Raw genomic sequence first — 17,728 nt, 5'->3', positions numbered from 1 at the left:
AGGGAAGGCCTTGTGTCCCATGGCCCCACCTGGGTCTGGCAGGATCCGGACAGGGCACCCTAGAGAGATCAGGCCCCGTGTCCCGAGGGGGGCCCGAGGGGCCAGGCCCCAGCCCCAGGGCTCGCCGGGCCGTACCGGCAGAGGGCCATGAGACACTCCTCGATGACGTCGCGCTGGGCCTTGGTGAGGGAGCGCCCGCGGGACAGCCGGTAGATGGTGTGCAGCATGGAGTCCACCATGATGGCGCGGTGCTCGGTGCCCGCGAAGAGGGGTGCGCACTTGGTGACGAGGGGCAGGACGGCAGAGCACAGGTACCGATTCAGGGCCAGCGCCATCTCCGTGGTGCTGAAGGCGGCCTGGGGGGAGGGGGGGGCGGGTTACAGAGGAGGAGGAGGGGCATCGGCATGGGGGGTGGGGGATCCCGGCCGGCTGCCCCCCGGCCCTGCCCCACTCACCGTGTCGAGCGAGGCGGCGGCCCGCATGTCGGGCAGGAAGCCGACCTCCAGCACGTGCAGCAGGAAGTCCTGGCTCTCGATGCCGTAGACGCGGTCCAGGAACAGCACCATGGGCGCCTTGTGATCCGGCACGAAGCTGGCCGACATCCGGGGCTCCACCACGTTCCCGTCTGGGGGGAGACACGCAGGGCGGGGGGGGGCGGTCGCACCGGCTCAGCCAGGCCAGGCTGCAGGGGAGGGGCTGGGGTCCTGCTGCCCTGCCCCTCCCGGCCCCCCAAAAACAGGAGTCTCCAGGGTCCCCTCTGGGAGGAAAGGGGCTCAGCCTCCTTGGTCTCTCGGTGGAGACCCCAAATATCAGCCCCCGCCGCCCCCCTCAAGCCAGCGGGTCCTGGGCCTCCCTGACCTGTGCCCTGTTCCCCATTCCCACCCCCTGAGCCAGCCAGTCCCAACCCCGCTTGCCCTGGGGCCAGACCAAAGCCAGTGCCCCATAGAGAGAAAAGGCCCCGTAGGCCATTCCCCGCCCCCCTGAGCCAGTCAGTCCCTGCCTGGAGCCAGATGGGAGCCGGCCCCAGGGCCCCCCGAACCAGCCAGCCCCCTACCTGGGGCCGATGGGAGCTGGCCCCGAGAGGGGAAAGGCCCCAGCCCCCCTGAACCAGCCAGCCCCGCACCCGGGGTCGATGGGAGATGGCCCCCAGAGGGGAAAGGCCCCGGGCTCCCCGAACCAGCCAGACCCGCCCCCCGCCCAGGGCTAATGGCACCAGCCCTGAGAGGGGAAAGGCCCCAGGGCTCCCCGAACCAGCCAGCTCCCCACCCGGGGGCGAAGGGAGCCGGCCCCGGGCCCGTACCTTTGCCAAAGGCAGGGATCTGCAGGGGGAGGCTGATAATGCCGACAAGGTCGTCCAGGGGCACCAGGGAGCGCAGGATGGCCCGGATCCGCAGCGCTTCGCCCTTCCCGGCCTGAATCAGCTGTGGGCAGAGGGCAGGTGTCACCCTGCTGGCAGCAGCTGCCGGAGGCAGGGACCCCGCGCCCCCAGCCCTCCCCCTCCCCCTCCCCCTCCCCGGCGCTTACGTGCATCTCGGGGGCACAACGCCCCAGCAGGTCAATCAGCGCCGTGTAGAAGGACATGATGGCATTGCCCAGGTGCACCCGGTTCTCCTCGTGGGTCTCCTCCCCTCCGAACCTGCCGGGGGGCGCAGAGCAAGAGTGAGGGGGACGGGGAGGGCGAGCGCGTCGCTGGGCTGTGGGGGCCCGGGGTGTTGGCATGGGTGGGGGGCCTGGAGTGCGGGCAGAGAAGACACGAATGCTGGAGGACACACACGTGGGTCGGTGCGTGTGGGGCCCGGGGAGAGGAGGGTGGGTAAGACTGAGGGGGGCAGAGGGGAGGGGAGCGTGCAGGGCCAGGGCTGTGACCGTGGAAGGGACGGGTGGATCTCACCACGGGCGACTGTGGCCGCACGGGGGGCTGAGCGGGGCGGCACGCAGGGACGCCGGGCAGCCCCTCTGCGAGGCTGCGTTCGCAGTGATGTGTGTAGATGGTGGGGGACACACACAGAGTGTGAGGTGCACACCCCGACACGCACACACACTGCCCACGTGCTCGGCTGCCTGGGGTACTCACAACCCACGCAGCTACGCATCTGCATGCCCACATGCACCCTGGGCACCAACCGAGCAAACACACACGCCCAGCCGCACACCCAGAACACCCGGCGTCCACCACGGTCTATGCACCCCCGGGGCACGGCCCTCGTGCCCGTGCACACTCGCCACTGCCCGTGCGAATCCGCGCCCGCGCCCACACGCACAGCTCCCGCCGGCGGTCCTTCTTGACGGTGGGCCCGTCCCGGGCCGGGTCCTCCGAGATCTTGATGGCCTCTTCGATGGCGGCCAGCAGCCCGCTGCCACCCTCGCCGCGCAGGGCAGGCCCGAAGCACTCGGGCCGGCGGATCAGCAGCCGCACCACCACGTTGGCGTTCTCCTCCACGCTCTCGCCTGCAGGGGCGGGAGGGCACCGCGCTCAGACCCGGGGCAGGTGCACGGGGCTCCCTGCCTCACTGGCGGGTGCAGGAAAGGGGAGCCTTGAGCGGGCGGGCAGCTACCGGGGCTGGGAGAGACCTGGCTGGGAGCTCCTGGTGCCAAGGGAGGGGGGCAGGTATCAGGGGGTGGGAGGGCTGGCACCTCCTGGGGCTCTGCAATCCAAGCCAGTCTCACCTAGCAAGAGACACGTTCCCGCCCTGCACCAGCTCGGTCTTTGCACCACGACCCGCCCTGTCCCGAGCTGGGGGGGTCTTTGCACCACGACCTGCCCTGCACCGAGCTGGGGGGGGGTCTTTGCGCCACGACCCGCCCTGCCCCGAGCTGGGTGGGGTCTTTGCGCCACGACCCGCCCTGCACCGAGCTGGGGGGGGTCTTTGCGCCACGACCCGCCCTGCACCGAGCTGGGGGGGTCTTTGCACCCTGACCTGCCCATGACCAGCCCGGCACCGAGCTGAGGGGTCATTGCACCCTGACCCGCCCTGCAGCGAGTTGCAGGGGTCTTTGTACCCTGACCCGCCCTGCCCCGAACTGGGGGGGTCTTTGCACCACAGCCCTCCCTGCCCCGAGCTGGGGGGGTCTTTGCACCACGACCCGTCCTGCCCCGAGCTGGGGGGGGGTCTTTGCACCACGACCCGTCCTGCCCCGAGCTGGGGGGGGGGTCTTTGCACCACGACCTGCCCTGCCCCGAGCTGGGGGGGGTCTTTGCACCACGACCTGCCCTGCCCCGAGCTGGGGGGGGTCTTTGCACCACGACCTGCCCTGCCCCGAGCTGGGGGGGGTCTTTGCACCACAACCCACCCTGCACCGAGCTGGGGGGTTATTGCACCCTGCCCTGCCCTGCAGCGAGTTGGGGGGTCTTTGTACCCTGACCTGCCCTACACTGAGCTGGGGGGGACGTTGCACCCCGACCCGCCCTGCACCGAGCTGGGGGGGTCTTTGCACCACGACCCGCCCTGCACCGAGCTGGGGGGGTCTTTGCACCACGACCTGCCCATGACCAGCCCAGCACCGAGCTGAGGGGTCATTGCACCCTGACCCACCCTGCAGCGAATTGGGGGGTCTTTGTACCCTGACCTGCCCTGCACCGAGCTGGGGGGGCCTTTGTACCCTGACCCGCCCTGCACCGAGCTGCGGGGGTCTTTGCACCACGACCCGCCCTGCCCCGAGCTGGGGGGGTCTTTGCACCACGACCCGCCCTGCCCCGAGCTGGGGGGGCTCCGCACACAGGGATGCCCCCTCTCCCCGCCACACCCACTTGCTCACCGTTGACAAAGACGGCAAAGCGCAGGAAGTCCAGGTAGCGCTCCCCCCCGCTGGGGTTCCAGCCGATGTCGGGGTAGCCCTTGGCCAGCAGCATGGGGCAGCTCTGCAGGCCGCAGCTCGCCAGGTACATCACCACCTGGGGGGGCAGAGAGCACGCAGACCGTGGGGTGCGGGGGTCGCAGGGAAAGGGCCAGGGGGCCGACGGTGCTCGGTGAAACGATGCCCATTTACGCCAGCTGGGGACCTGGCCCCAAACTTGCCCCCCCCCCCCCAAATCTCCCCCTCCCCCCACCAGCCCGGTCAATTTCACCCTCCCTCCCTGGTCAGTTGCGCTCTGTCCCCACCCTGCAAACCTCTCACACCCCATGGCCACTGACCCCCCCGGCCCCCCCGCCCCGGCCCCCACCTTCTCCAGGTCCTGCTCCTGCAGCGCCAGGGCCAGCTCGTTGTTGTCGATGACGGAGGCAGCGGCCACATCCAGGGGGGTGGATCCCCGCATGCCTGGGGAGAAGAGGGGCCCGCCCGCGGGGGAGGGCGGCAGGGTTAGCACCCGGGGGCTCAGGAAGGGGGCCGGGCGCGAGCAGGGCGGTGTGCGAGGAGCCGCCTGGCATTTACACACACACAGGTGTGTGTGTGTCACGCTGCCCCCTGCTGGAGGGGCTGAGCCCTGCTCCGTGTGTGCATCACGCTGCCCCCTGCTGGAGGGGCTGCCCCCTGCTGGAGGGGCTGAGCCCTGCTCCGTGTGTGCGACGCTGCCCCCTGCTGGAGGGGCTGAGCCCTGCTCCGTGTGTGCGTCACGCTGCCCCCTGCTGGAGGGGCTGAGCCCTGCTCCGTGTGTGCGTCACGCTGCCCCCTGCTGGAGGGGCTGAGCCCTGCTCCGTGTGAGCGACGCTGCCCCCTGCTGGAGGGGCTAAGCCCTGCTCCGTGTGAGCGACGCTGCCCCCTGCTGGAGGGGCTGAGCCCTGCTCCGTGTGTGCGTCACGCTGCCCCCTGCTGGAGGGGCTGAGCCCTGCTCCGTGTGTGCGACGCTGCCCCCTGCTGGAGGGGCTGAGCCCTGCTCCGTGTGTGCATCACGCTGCCCCCTGCTGGAGGGGCTGAGCCCTGCTCCGTGTGTGCATCACGCTGCCCCCTGCTGGAGGGGCTGAGCCCTGCTCCGTGTGTGCATCACGCTGCCCCCTGCTGGAGGGGCTGAGCCCTGCTCCGTGTGTGCGACGCTGCCCCCTGCTGGAGGGGCTGAGCCCTGCTCCGTGTGTGCGACGCTGCCCCCTGCTGGAGGGGCTGAGCCCTGCTCCGTGTGTGCGACGCTGCCCCCTGCTGGAGGGGCTGAGCCCTGCTCCGTGTGAGCGACGCTGCCCCCTGCTGGAGGGGCTGAGCCCTGCTCCGTGTGTGCGTCACGCTGCCCCCTGCTGGAGGGGCTGAGCCCTGCTCCGTGTGTGCGACGCTGCCCCCTGCTGGAGGGGCTGAGCCCTGCTCCGTGTGTGCGTCACGCTGCCCCCTGCTGGAGGGGCTGAGCCCTGCTCCGTGTGTGCGTCACGCTGCCCCCTGCTGGAGGGGCTGAGCCCTGCTCCGTGTGAGCGACGCTGCCCCCTGCTGGAGGGGCTGAGCCCTGCTCCGTGTGAGCGACGCTGCCCCCTGCTGGAGGGGCTGAGCCCTGCTCCGTGTGTGCGTCACGCTGCCCCCTGCTGGAGGGGCTGAGCCCTGCTCCGTGTGTGCGACGCTGCCCCCTGCTGGAGGGGCTGAGCCCTGCTCCGTGTGTGCGTCACGCTGCCCCCTGCTGGAGGGGCTGAGCCCTGCTCCGTGTGTGCGTCACGCTGCCCCCTGCTGGAGGGGCTGAGCCCTGCTCCGTGTGTGCGTCACGCTGCCCCCTGCTGGAGGGGCTGAGCCCTGCTCCGTGTGCATGTGTCCCTGCTGCCCCCGCCAGGTGAGGCCGCGCCCCCCCGGCTGTGTGTCCTGCGCCCCGTCCTGCCGGCGGCTGTGGGGACTCCGGCCCGGCTCACCCAGCCCGACGCCGCTGTTCCCCAGCAGGTAGCTGAGGTGGTCGAACATGGAGCGCTGATTCTGGCGGCTGATGCGGCAGAAGTAACAGAGGAAGCGGCAGCAGCTGGTCACCATCTTGGGGAAGCGAATCTCCTGGGGGGGGGGGGGCGACCGGGTGTTGAAGACGCCGGTAACTCCCACCCCCGCCCCTGTTCAGCCAGCTCCGCCCCCATCTCCCCCCTCTGCTCCTGGGGCAACTGCCCCCCCCGCCCCGGCTGCGGCCAGGGCCGGAGTCTACACCACGGCAGCTCTCACAGCCGAGGGGGGGTCCTCTCTCCTCCCTGCCCCCTCCGGCCCTGTGGCAGCAGCCCCGTCTCCGAGCCACCCTGCCGAGCCTCCTCCCTCTGAGTGTCCTCCCCCCGTGCCCCACCCCAGAGGTGGCTGCATCTCAGCACCCGGTGAGGGGTCCCGGTATAAACAGCCCCCGCGCCCCACCCCAGGCTCTCTTTGGTTCCTGTACACAACTTGGGGCATTGTGTGCGGTCAGTGTCCGGCAGCTGGGGTTGGGGAATGAACTCCCATGCGTTGCATTTCTTCGAGGTCGGGGCTTTTCTGCGCCCGGTCTCAGTTCTGTGCAAGGCTTGGCTCAGCTGTTTCTGAGCTACGCCCCACACGGCCTAGGCATTCAAGGGGGGTCCTGGACATTCAACCCCGACACACACTTCCCTTCCCACCCACCCCATGATTGGACGCTGCTCAGAGGGGCAGGGAGCTGTGGGGCAGGCCCTATGGCAGAGCTGAGGGTGGCGAGCCCAGTGCTGGGAGAACAGGGGGCTGTGGATCGGGGGGAGGGCACTGGCAGTGAAGCAGGGGGACCCCAGGCCCAGGGTGCACCAGTGGTGAGGGGACCCCAGGGCCAGGCCAGCGAGGTGTGGGGCACCAGCAGAGCAGGAGGACCCCAGGGCCAGGGGGCACGGGGAGCCAGCAGTGAGGCAGGGGGCCCCAGGGCTGGGGGGTGCAGGGTGCGGGGCCCCGGCACAGCCTGGGGGCCCCAGGGCCGGCCCAGTGGGGTGTGGGGCACCGGCAGAGCAGGGGGACCCCAAGGCCAGGGGGCACCCCAGGGCTTTTCAGTCAAGCCCGGCTGTTCTGCGAAAGGACCTGCTCTAGGAATGGTTTGGGGGCAGGTTCTCCAGGGGGGTCCTGCTCCGACCTGGCGTGAAGTCAGGCTCACGGGGCCCCGCAAGCCGGGGGACCCTCCGCTCACCTTGGACTCGCCCCCTCCCAGCACGTTGACCATCACCTCCATGACTGTCTCGTGCATGCTCAGGGCTCGCATCAGATTGGGGTGCTGGTAGAAGACTTTGTTGTTCATGATGTTTCTGCGGAGGGAGGAGGGGACGGGGGGATATGGACCCTGCGGGGTGCGGGCGGCACCGGGCTGGGCTTTAGCCACAGGCCCTTGCCACGCTGGGGGCTGAGTCACTGGTGAAGGGAGCGGGGGGGGGGTCATGATCGGGCACTGCTCAGAGGGAGCAGGGAGGTGTGGGGCAGGCTGTATGACAGAGCTAGGGGCTGCGGATCAGGAGTGAGGGGTGTGGACAGCGAGGGGACTCCAGGGCCAGGGCAGGGCCGGGGGGTGCAGGGTGCAGGCAGCGAGGGGGACCCCAGGACCTGGGGGCGTGGGTAGCGAGGGGACCCCAGGGCCAGGGCAGGGCCGGGGGGTGCAGGGTGCAGGCAGCGAGGGGGACCCCAGGATCTGGGGGCGTGGGTAGCGAGGGGGACCCCAGGGCCGGGGGGCTCAGGCAGTGAGGGGACCCCAGGGCTGGGGGGCGCAGGGCGCGGGCAGCGAGGGGACCCCAGGGCCGGAGGGTGCAGGGCGCGGGCAGCGAGGGGACCCCAGGGCCGGGGGGTGCAGGGCGCGGGCAGCGAGGGGACCCCAGGGCCGGGGGGTGCAGGGTGCGGGCAGCGAGGGGACCCCAGGGCCGGGGGGCGCGGGCAGCGAAGGGACCCCAGGGCCGGGGGGTGCGGGATGCGGGCAGCAAGGGAGACCCCAGGGCCGGGGGGTGCAGGGTGCGGGCAGCAAGGGAGACCCCAGGGCCGGGGGGTGCGGGCAGCGAGGGGACCCGAGGGCCGGGGGGGCGCGGGCAGCGAGGGGACCCCAGGGCCAGGGGGCGCGGGGTGCGGGCAGCGAGGGGATCCCAGGGCCGGGGGATGCAGGGTGCGGGCAGCGAGGGGATCCCAGGGCCAGGGGGCATGGGGTGCAGGCAGCGAGGGGGACCCCAGGGCCGGGGGGCATGGGCAGCGAAGGGACCCCAGGGCCGGGGGGTGCAGGGTGCGGGCAGTGAGGGGATCCCAGGGCCGGGGGATGCAGGGTGCGGGCAGCGAAGGGACCCCAGGGCCGGGGGGTGCAGGCAGTGAGGGGATCCCAGGGCCGGGGGGCACGGGCAGCGAGGGACCCCCAAGGGCCGGGGGGCGCGGGCAGCGAGGGACCCCCAAGGGCCGGGGGGGCGCGGGCAGCGAGGGGGATACCCAATGCTCTGGATCATGAGGGTCTCCTCCTCCGGGCCCATCTGCACGATGAGCAGCGAGCGGATCTGGCCCAGGCTCTCGAGCAGGCTCATGGCGTCGCCCACGGAGACGGCGTTGATGGTGTAGGCCCGGGGCAGGGCGCGGAGCAGCTCCCCGATGGCGTCATACTGCCGGTGCAGCAGGCTGAACATGACCCGCACCAGCGCCGGGCTCTGGATGAAGGACTCCTGCGCCCAGTGCACCATGGTGTGGGAGATCAGCTCCTGCAGCGTGCCTGGGGGCGGGGGCGGGGGGTCAGCGCCAGGTGGCTGGGGGGCTGCGGGTGGTGCCGGGGACAGCGGCAGTGCCATGAGGCCTGGACCCTAAGACTGGGGCATCGTGGGACCCACAGCTCAGGGGCCCTCTGCCAAGGGGGGCCTAAAACAAGAGGCTCGGAGGTCACTGGGGGTCCCCCCAGCATGACACCCCTGCATGGGGGGCAGTGCATGCCTGGAAACACCCCACCCACAGAGGGGATGCCATAGGCACCAGCTCCCCGTCCCAGCCAGCCCCCCCCCGCCAGCCAGCACTCAGGCTCCCGTCCCAGCCAGCCCCCCCCCCTCCAGCCAGCACTCAGGCTCCCGTCCCAGCCAGCCCCCCCGCCCCTCCCTCCAGCCAGCACTCAGGCTCCCGTCCCAGCCAGCCCCCCCCCCCCCCAGCCAGCACTCAGGCTCCCGTCCCAGCCAGCCCCCCCGCCCCCCCCTCCAGCCAGCACTCAGGCTCCCATCCCAGCCAGCCCCCCCGCCCCCCCCTCCAGCCAGCACTCAGGCTCCCGTCCCAGCCAGCCCCCCCGCCCCCCCCTCCAGCCAGCACTCAGGCTCCCGTCCCAGCCAGCCCCCCCCCCCAGCCAGCACTCAGGCTCCCATCCCAGCCAGCCCCCCCCCCCCAGCCAGCACTCAGGCTCCCGTCCCAGCCAGCCCCCCCCCCCCCCAGCCAGCACTCAGGCTCCCGTCCCAGCCAGCCCCCCCCCCCAGCCAGCACTCAGGCTCCCGTCCCAGCCAGCCCCCCCCCCCTCCAGCCAGCACTCAGGCTCCCGTCCCAGCCAGCCCCCCTGCCCCCCCCTCCAACCAGCACTCAGGCTCCCGTCCCAGCCAGCCCCCCCCCCCAGCCAGCACTCAGGCTCCCATCCCAGCCAGCCCACCCCCCCCCAGCCAGCACTCAGGCTCCCGTCCCAGTCAGCCCCCCCCCCCCCCTCCAGCCAGCACTCAGGCTCCCATCCCAGCCAGCCCCCCCCCCCTCCAGCCAGCACTCAGGCTCCCGTCCCAGCCAGCCCCCCCCAGCCAGCCCCCCCCCCGGCTCACTGGGTGTTGGCTCCTCCTCGGCGGGCAGCTCCTCCTCCATTTCCTTCTTCTTCCGGAAGCTCAGCACCTTCTCCACCAGGGTCCTCAGCCGGCGCCGCAGGGACATGTCCTCCTCCTCCTCCTCCTCTCCCCCTTCGGCCTCGATGCCTGGGGGGACACGGCACGAATGGGCCTTGGGGGGGCGACACCTGGCGGGATGAGTCCCTGGGGGTGGGGGGACACCCGGTGGGACGGGGCTCGGGGCACTGGGGATGGGGGGACACTCGGCAGGATGTGTCCCTGGGCACTGGGAGGGGGGGGGCACACCCGGCAGGACGGGGCCTGGGGCACGGGGGGGGCACACCCGGCAGGACGGGGCCCGGGGCCCTCACCACAGTGGCTCAGCAGGTCGGTGTGGAAGTCCAGCAGCTCGTCGCGGATGTCCTCGGGCACCAGGCACTCCTCCTCGTCCGCCCCGTGCTTGAAGTGCAGCAGCATGTTGATCTGGCGGGGGGGTGAGATGGTGAGGGGCGGGGAGCACGGGGGGGCCAGCAGACCAGGGCCGGGGCTGGACCTGCTGCTGCCCCAGTTCCTGGCCCCTTTGCCCCACACGCTGGTCCAGCCCCTCGCCCCCTCCCCCCCACGTCCCTGCCCCACTGACATCCTGAGGCTGGCCAGGGGCCAGGTGGGGTGCGGGACCGTCCAGGGGCCGGGGGGCTGATACCGGAAACTGGAGTGTCTAGGGGAATTGCTTGTGTGACTTACGGTCAGCCAGTGGGGTGAGACCAAAGTCCTCTCTGGCTGGCTGGTTTGATTTGCCTCAATAGCGAAGGCAACCCAGCCCGGGGCTGGCCGCCCTGCTCGAAGCAGCTGGTCCTGAATCGATTCTCTCCCTTGCGTCCCGCCAGAGGCAGCATCGTTACAGCCGGTGAGGGGCCAGGTGCCGTGCTGGGGTCAAGCAGCGCGCGGGGGCCGGGCGAGGGGCAGGGCGGGGGGCCGGGGCCGGGCGAAGAGCCGGGCGGTGTGCCGGGGCCGGGCGGTGTGCCGGGGCCGGGCGAGGGGCCGGGGCCGGGCGGGGGTCCGGGCGAAGGGCTGGGTGAGGGGCTGGCTGAGGAGCCGGGCGAGGGGCCAGGGCCGGGCGGCGTGCCGGGGCCGGGCTGGGCGGGGGGCCGGGGCTGGATGAGGGGCCGAGCGGGGGGCCAGGGCCGGGCGGGGGGCCGGACGAGGGGCCGGGCAGGGGGCCGGGGCCGGACGAGGGGCCGGGCAGGGGGCCGGGGCCGGACGAGGGGCCGGGCAGGGGGCCGGGGCCGGACGAGGGGCCGGGCGGGGGCCGTACCTGTTCCTGCGGGGGCGAGCGGAACTCGCGGGTGCGCCGGGCCGTCTCGGCGGCCGACATGGCGAAGGCCTGCATGAGCTGCCCGTAGCGCTGGCGCTGGTTGCTCTGGAGACGGTCCATGTAGCGCTCGGAGAAGGCGATGATCGCCTCCACCCGGTGCTGCAGCTCCCGGTCACAGAAGTATTGTAGCAGGTTGCACATCTGCGGGGAGGGGCCGTCAGTGCCGGGGGGTGGGGGGAACGGGGCAGGGATAGGGCAGGGTGTGACGAAGTGGGGCTGTTCTTAATGTTTCCTCTGAACAGTCTGGGGGTGCCTCAGTTTCCCCTGGGCAGTTCTTAAGTATCTAGGGGGTGGGGTGAGGGTGTATGATCGTTGCAGAGCCCTAGAGGGCAGGTGTGTGCAGGGGTCTGGACACAGACAATGGCCGACACCCTGTTTCCTGGCCACTGATGGCCTGGGCCCTTCCCCCCTGCAAGGTGAGAGCTAAAGGGTTGGAGAACAAAGGAATCCGGGGCCCTCCTGGCCCGGGAAAGGGACAAAGCCCAGAGGAGGAGGGGCTGGAGGGAGTTTCAGTTTGGGGCTGGCTGGGACATGGAGCGAAGGGCAGATGTGGTTGTCTGGCTCACTGCCCCCAAAATGGACCCAGCTGAGGGGTCCTGTTCTCTGCACCCACAAGCTCTGTGTTAGACCATGTTCCTGTCGTCTAATAAACCTTCTGTTTTACTGGCTGGCTGAGAGTCCCGTCTGACTGTGGAGTTGGGGGGCAGGACCCTCTGGGATCCCCAGGACCCCGCCTGAGCGGACTGGCTGTGGGAAGCGCGCGGAGGGGCAGAGGAGGCTGAAGGCTCCGAGGTCAGACCCAGGAAGGTGGAGCCGGGTGAGCTGGGTGTCCTGCAGACAGGCTGCTCACAGGAAGGCGACTGCCCCAGAGTCCTGCCTGGCTTCATGGGGAGCAGTTCCAGAGCATCGCCCGGGGACTCCGGGACACAGGGAAGGACAGGCCACCTATGATGTGGGGAGATGGGGAACCCCCAACTCCGTGTCATGGGGAGACAGGGGCAGGGATCCCCGCTCCGTGCCGTGAGGAAATGGGGGCTGGGGTCAGGGTCTCCCCGCCCTGTGCCATGAGGAGACGGGGGGGTGGGGTCAGGGTCTCCCCGCTCCATGCCGTGAGGAGACGGGGTCAGGGATCCCCGGCTCCGTGCCGTGAGGAAATGGAGGGTGGGATCAGGGTGTCCCCGCTCCGTGCCGTGAGGAGACGGGGGTGGGGTCAGAGTCCCCCCCACTCCACGCCACGGATCTCTCACCTGCAGCTTGACCGACTCAGGCAGCTTCATCTGCAGCAGCCCCTCCTCCAGCCCCTCGGCCTCCTCCTCGCCGGCCTTGGCCCCGGCCTTCTCCCCCTGCTCCTCCTCCTCCGGCTTCTCCGCCTCGCCCCGCTCCTCCTCGGCGGGCTCCCCGAAGACGGCCGGCTCGATCAAGCGCAGGATGTGCCGCACGTCCTCGTCCCCAAAGACGCCCATGATCAGCAGGGTGGAGACCAGCTTGAGGACGGGCACGAAGTGGAACTGGACGCTGCCGCCCACCGGGTCCCGGCTGTGCTGCCCGCCGTCCTGCACCGCCTCCGTCAGCATGGCCAGGGCCTTCAGCTTCAACGCCTCCAGCGGCAGGGCGGGGCTCAGCTGGTACCGCTCGGGGCTGGTGCTGACGAAGCAGGGCGGGGCGAAGTGCAGGGGCGGGCGCAGGCAGGTGCTGGTGCCCACGCCGGGCAGGCCGGGCTTCCGGCTGCCCTCGGGGAAGAGCCGGATGCTCTTGGTGGCGTCCGTCATGGGCACGATGAACTCGTTGTTCATGGTGAGCCGGGCCCGCTTGGCCGACTCCAGGTGCATGCTCATGAGCAGATCGTAGTAGCCGCCGCGCAGCGGGCCGGGCAGGTGGGGGCTCTCGATGGCGTAGAGCAGCTGGGACTCATCCACGTGGCCGCACAGGGCGTGGGCCACCCGGTTGTTGCCCAGGGCGCACACGGCGCAGTAGAGCTGCAGCGAGTGTTGCTGGAACGTCAGCAGGGCCAGCTGCTCCGACAGCTCCAGGATGTCGATGCACCTGCCGGGCGGGGGGAATGGGGCCCGCGGGTTAGAGCGGGGGGGGGGGGGAGCCAGGACTCCTGGGTTCTGCCCCGAGCTCGGGGCGGGGCGTCGGGGGATTGGGAAGCAGGACTCTTGGGTTCTATCCCCAGCTCTGCAACGGGAGTTGGGGCTAGTGGTTAGAGCAGGGGGTCGGCGGGAATCTGCTGGGTTCTAATCCAGGGTCTGACAGTGAACCGTCCTGGGAGAAAGAAATTTCCCCCCCTCTCTGGGCTTCAGTTTACCGCTTCCTCCATCACTGAGATGCATCCGCCGCTGAGCCGGGGCACGGCAGCTGTTTGTCAGCCACACAGCATACTTCTGACAGGGAGCCGGGTGCGGAGGGACAGAAGGGTCCCTGGAGGGGGGTGGGACCAGGAAAGCAGGGCCGTTCCCTAGCTTGCACCGCGATTGCTCCCGAAGGCCTGACCCTCGTGGGACACTGACGGTGTGTGGACCGGCCACTGGGAAGCGATACAAGAGTTTATAGCTTACCACCGCTGCCAGCTCAGGGAGTCGGTCCCTAAGCTCCAGGGCTTTAGGACAAGCACAGACATGGAGGCGACAGGGTTCCCCGCACTGGCTCTCTCCCCGGGGGCCTGTGCCAGGAGGGAGCGCTCACCGGCTCTCCTCGGGGATGTGCAAGGCCATCATGACCAGGGGGTCGACGCACTCCACCATCCAGCCGTGCCGGTCGCTGATGCGGGCTGTCTCCACGGCCAGGAACTCGTTGGGCACGCGGCTCCAGGTCACCGGCGTCAGCATCTGGATGACGAGGCGCGGTGGGCACTGCGGCTCGGGGTTCTTCCGCTCGCTGTGGAACATGGCGGCCGAGAGGGGCATGATGTTCTGCCAGGGGCAGAGAGAGGCCGAGAATCAGTGTCTGAGCTGGGAGAGAACCCAGGAGTCCTGGCTCCCAGACCCCCCCAGCTCTAACTCACCTGACCCCACTCCCCTCCCAAAGCCAGAATAGAACCCAGGAGTCCAAGACCCAATCCCTTGTTCTGACCTACTAGTCCCCGCACAGAACAGGCAAAGTGACTGCGTTTAAATCTCAAAGCAAATCCCTTCCAGACACTCATTGGCACCACCCGCCCAGCTGTGCCGGGGGGCAGGGGCAGGGCAGGTTGGAGACAGCCCAGCTGTGCCGGAGGGTGGGGGCAAGGGACCCCAGGGCCGCCCCTACCTTCATCTTGCCCAGCTCGAACTGGAAGACGTTCTGGCTCGTGGGAAGGACGAAGACGGCCGGGAAGAGCTTGGTGTTCGGCTCCACCTGGCCCAAACACAGGGAGTGAGACACGGCCCGGAGCCAGTGGGTCCCCGGGGCCTGTCCCCTCTAAGGGGCACCGGCTCCCAGGCCGGGCCAGGGTGCGGACCGGCTGGCCGTGGGCACGGGGGGGACCCCGGCCGTGCCCCGGGGGGCGGCTCACCTGGTAGAAGGTGTTGATCTCCTTGCCGTTGGCCGTGAAGGTCATGAGCCCCGTGGCCAGGTCCACCAGGCAGCCGAGCACCAGGTCCACGGTGCTGACCCGGGTCTGCTGCGCGCTGCTCACGAACTCCCCGCCCCACACCAGGTAGCAGTTGCTGCGCTTGATGCTGTCAGCGGAGGGGTGGGCCCAGGGGTAATTCACCCCTCTCCCCCGCCCCGCAGCCACCTACTCCCCACCCCCACGCGCCCTCCCCGGCTGGGCCCCTTGTCCCCCTGCCCCCCAAACTCCCCTGCCCCAGAGCCCCGGGGTCCCTCCTGCCGTGTGTCTGCAGGGCTCCAGGGCCGTGGACCCTGCGCCCCACAGCCTCCAACCCCACAACCCCACCCTATGACCCCATGGCCTCCTGCCCCACATCCCCCATGGCCCTGCCCCATGGCGTCCACGGCCTCCTCTACCACGGTCTCCTGTCCCATGGCCCCCACCCCACAATGCCATGGCCTTCTGACTGATATCCCCCATGGCCTCCCGTCCCACAACCCCATGGCCCTGCCCCACGTCCCCCATGGTCTCCTGCCCCACGACTCCCAGCCCACGTCCCCATGGTCTCCTGCCCCATGGCCTCCTACCCCTTACACCTGTGGGCCTTTCATCTCTCTGGCCCATGAACTCCACCCTGTGACCTCTGGCCCTTCTGCCCCATGGCCTCCCATGCCAGGGCCTTTTACCCCACATCCCCGTGTGTGACGAAGTGAGACTGAATATTGTGGGGGTGCCTCAGTTTCCCCTAGGCAGTTCTTAAGTGTCTAGGTGATGGGATAAGGGTGTATGATCATTGCAGAGCCCTAGAGGGCAGGTGTGTGCAGGGGTCTGGACACAGAGAATGGCTGACATCCTGTTTCCTGGTCACTGATGGCCTGGGCCCTTCCCCCCCTGCAAGGTGAGAGCTAAAGGGTTGGAGAACAAACGAATCCGGTGACCTCCTGGCCCGGGAAAGGGACAAAGCCCAGAGGAGGAGGGGCTGGAGGGAGTTTCAGTTTGGGGCTGGCTGGGACATGGAGTGAAGGGCAGACGTGGTTGTCTGGCTCACTGCCCCCCAAAATGGACCCAGCTGAGGGGTCCGGTTCTCTGCACCTACAAGCTCTGTGTTAGACCACGTTCCTGTCATCTAATAAACCTTCTGTTTTACTGGCTGGCTGAGAGTCCCGTCTGACTGCGAAGTTGGGGGGCAGGACTCTCTGGGATCCCCAGGACCCCGCCTGGGCGGACTGGCTGTGGGAAGCGCACGGAGGGGCAGAGGAGGCTGAATGCTCCGAGGTCAGACCCAGGAAGGTGGAGCCGGGGGAGCTGTGTCTCCTGCAGACAGGCTGCTCACAGGAAGGCGACTGCCCCAGAGTCCTGCCTGGCTTCATGGGGAGCAGTTCCAGAGCATCGCCCAGGGACTCCGTGACACCCCCCCTCCTTGGCACCCACCCAGCCCTCGCCAGTTCAAGGCCCCAGAGGGCTGGCTGCCCCCTGCTCCCCAGTGTGCCCCCCCAGCCCCACGGCGCTCTGCAGCGGAGGCTGGCCACGGCCGGCGCCCCTCACCTGTCGTGGATGTGGCCCTGGTCGTCGCCCATGGTGACGGTGACGGTGCGCACCTTGCTCAGGTCGAAGGTCATGTCATGCTGATGGTAGTCGGGGGTGACCCAGCCCACCCAGACGCAGGTGGGCTCCTGGCCCGCGAAGATCCGCACCGAGTGGTAGTACTGGGGGGGGGGGGGCAGGGGAGGGGGCCGTCAGCCCGGCTGGCACCAACCCCACAGCCTGAGAGAGGAGAGTCCATGCCCGCTCCCGACAGGACAGCGCCCCCTAGCGCTGCATCGGGGTCAGCACGGACAGGGGAGAGCGCCCCCTGCTGAGCCCCCGCCGCAACACAGCGCCCCCTAGTGCTGCATCGGGGTCAGCACGGACAGGGGAGAGCGCCCCCTGCTGAGCCCTTCGCCGCAACACAGCGCCCCCTAGCGCTGCATCGGGGTCAGCACGGACGGGGAGAGCGCCCCCTGCTGAGCCCCCGCCGCAACACAGCGCCCCCTAGCGCTGCATCGGGGCCAGCACGGACAGGGGAGAGCGCCCCCTGCTGAGCCCCCCCCGCAACACAGCGCCCCCTAGCGCTGCATCGGGGTCAGCACGGACAGGGGAGAGCGCCCCCTGCTGAGCCCCCCGCTCCCGGAAGGACAGCGCCCCCTAGCGCTGCATCGGGGTCAGCACGGACAGGGGAGAGCGCCCCCTGCTGAGCCCCCGCCGCAACACAGCGCCCCCTAGCGCTGCATCGGGGCCAGCACGGACAGGGGAGAGCGCCCCCTGCTGAGCCCCCCGCTCCCGGCAGGACAGCGCCCCCTAGCACTGCATCGGGGTCAGCACGGACAGGGGAGAGCGCTCCCTGCTGAGCCCCCCCAGCAACACAGCGCCCCCTAGCGCTGCATCGGGGCCAGCACGGACAGGGGAGAGCGCCCCCTGCTGAGCCCCCCGCTCCCGGCAGGACAGCGCCCCCTAGCACTGCATCAGGGTCAGCACGGACAGGGGAGAGCGCCCCCTGCTGAGCCCCCCCCCCGCCCCAGCAACACAGCGCCCCCTAGCGCTGCACCGGGGTCAGCACAGACAGGGGAGAGCGCCCCCTGCTGAGCCCCCCGCTCCCGGCAGCACAGCGCCCCCTAGCGCTGCATCGGGGTCAGCACGGACAGGGGAGAGCGCCCCCTGCTGAGCCCCCCGCTCCCGGCAGCACGGCGCCCCCTAGCGCCGCCCCGGGCGGTGTGGCCAGCAGCCCCCGCGCGGCCCGGTACCGTGGTGGTGTTCATGATGATCTCGGGGTCGTCCCGGTCGTCGGGCACCACGTCTTCCTCCAGGCGCTGCACGGAGGGCACCGCCGGGGGCGCGGCGTTGAACGTGGCCTTCTTCGCCTTGAACAGGAAGCTGGGAGTGGACGAAGACGGGGGGAGCCGGCGGTGAGTGCTCACCCCCCTGAGACCGGCCAGCCTGGCCCAGCCAGGGAAAGAGCCTGTGTCCAGCGTGGGGCAGGCGGGGGCCGCGGGAGGCCCAGTCACTGGGAACTGGGGGGGATGGGCTCCGCTCGTTAGAGACCTGGGGGGATGGGCTCCGCTCATTAGAGACTTCCAATTCAGGTCAGAGGGGAACGGCCCCGTGCCCCATTCCCTGCCCCCACGGTCCCCGTCCTGGGGCTGGATCGGAGCCAGCGCCCCCTGGAGGGGAAAGGCCCCATAT

At 70.4% G+C, this 17,728-nt stretch overlaps 1 protein-coding gene across 1 annotated transcript in view; it reads right to left on the bottom strand.

Moving 5' to 3' along the window:
• RYR1 (ryanodine receptor 1) overlaps window positions 1-17,728 on the bottom strand; it is a 103,565-nt gene that overhangs the window by 50,316 nt on the left and 35,521 nt on the right. The window contains exons 30-48 of the mRNA XM_084612258.1: window positions 17,290-17,419; window positions 16,055-16,215; window positions 14,471-14,636; window positions 14,227-14,313; window positions 13,663-13,889; window positions 12,225-13,020; window positions 10,918-11,118; window positions 9,974-10,085; window positions 9,603-9,749; window positions 8,263-8,536; window positions 6,998-7,112; window positions 5,754-5,886; window positions 4,163-4,257; window positions 3,757-3,892; window positions 2,262-2,448; window positions 1,525-1,636; window positions 1,301-1,421; window positions 456-625; window positions 136-356 (exon numbers count right to left, since the gene is read on the bottom strand). Of these exons, the coding sequence (XP_084468384.1) occupies window positions 136-356; window positions 456-625; window positions 1,301-1,421; window positions 1,525-1,636; window positions 2,262-2,448; window positions 3,757-3,892; window positions 4,163-4,257; window positions 5,754-5,886; window positions 6,998-7,112; window positions 8,263-8,536; window positions 9,603-9,749; window positions 9,974-10,085; window positions 10,918-11,118; window positions 12,225-13,020; window positions 13,663-13,889; window positions 14,227-14,313; window positions 14,471-14,636; window positions 16,055-16,215; window positions 17,290-17,419 (3,591 nt within the window). The remainder of the gene's footprint in view (window positions 1-135; window positions 357-455; window positions 626-1,300; window positions 1,422-1,524; window positions 1,637-2,261; window positions 2,449-3,756; window positions 3,893-4,162; window positions 4,258-5,753; window positions 5,887-6,997; window positions 7,113-8,262; window positions 8,537-9,602; window positions 9,750-9,973; window positions 10,086-10,917; window positions 11,119-12,224; window positions 13,021-13,662; window positions 13,890-14,226; window positions 14,314-14,470; window positions 14,637-16,054; window positions 16,216-17,289; window positions 17,420-17,728) is intronic.

The sequence above is a fragment of the Lepidochelys olivacea genome (genome assembly GCF_965140295.1).
Source record: "Lepidochelys olivacea isolate rLepOli2 genome assembly, chromosome: 23".
Classification (NCBI taxonomy): Eukaryota; Metazoa; Chordata; order Testudines; family Cheloniidae; genus Lepidochelys; species Lepidochelys olivacea.
Note: the sequence above shows the minus strand (reverse complement) of the source record. Positions and strands in the feature narration are given on the sequence as shown.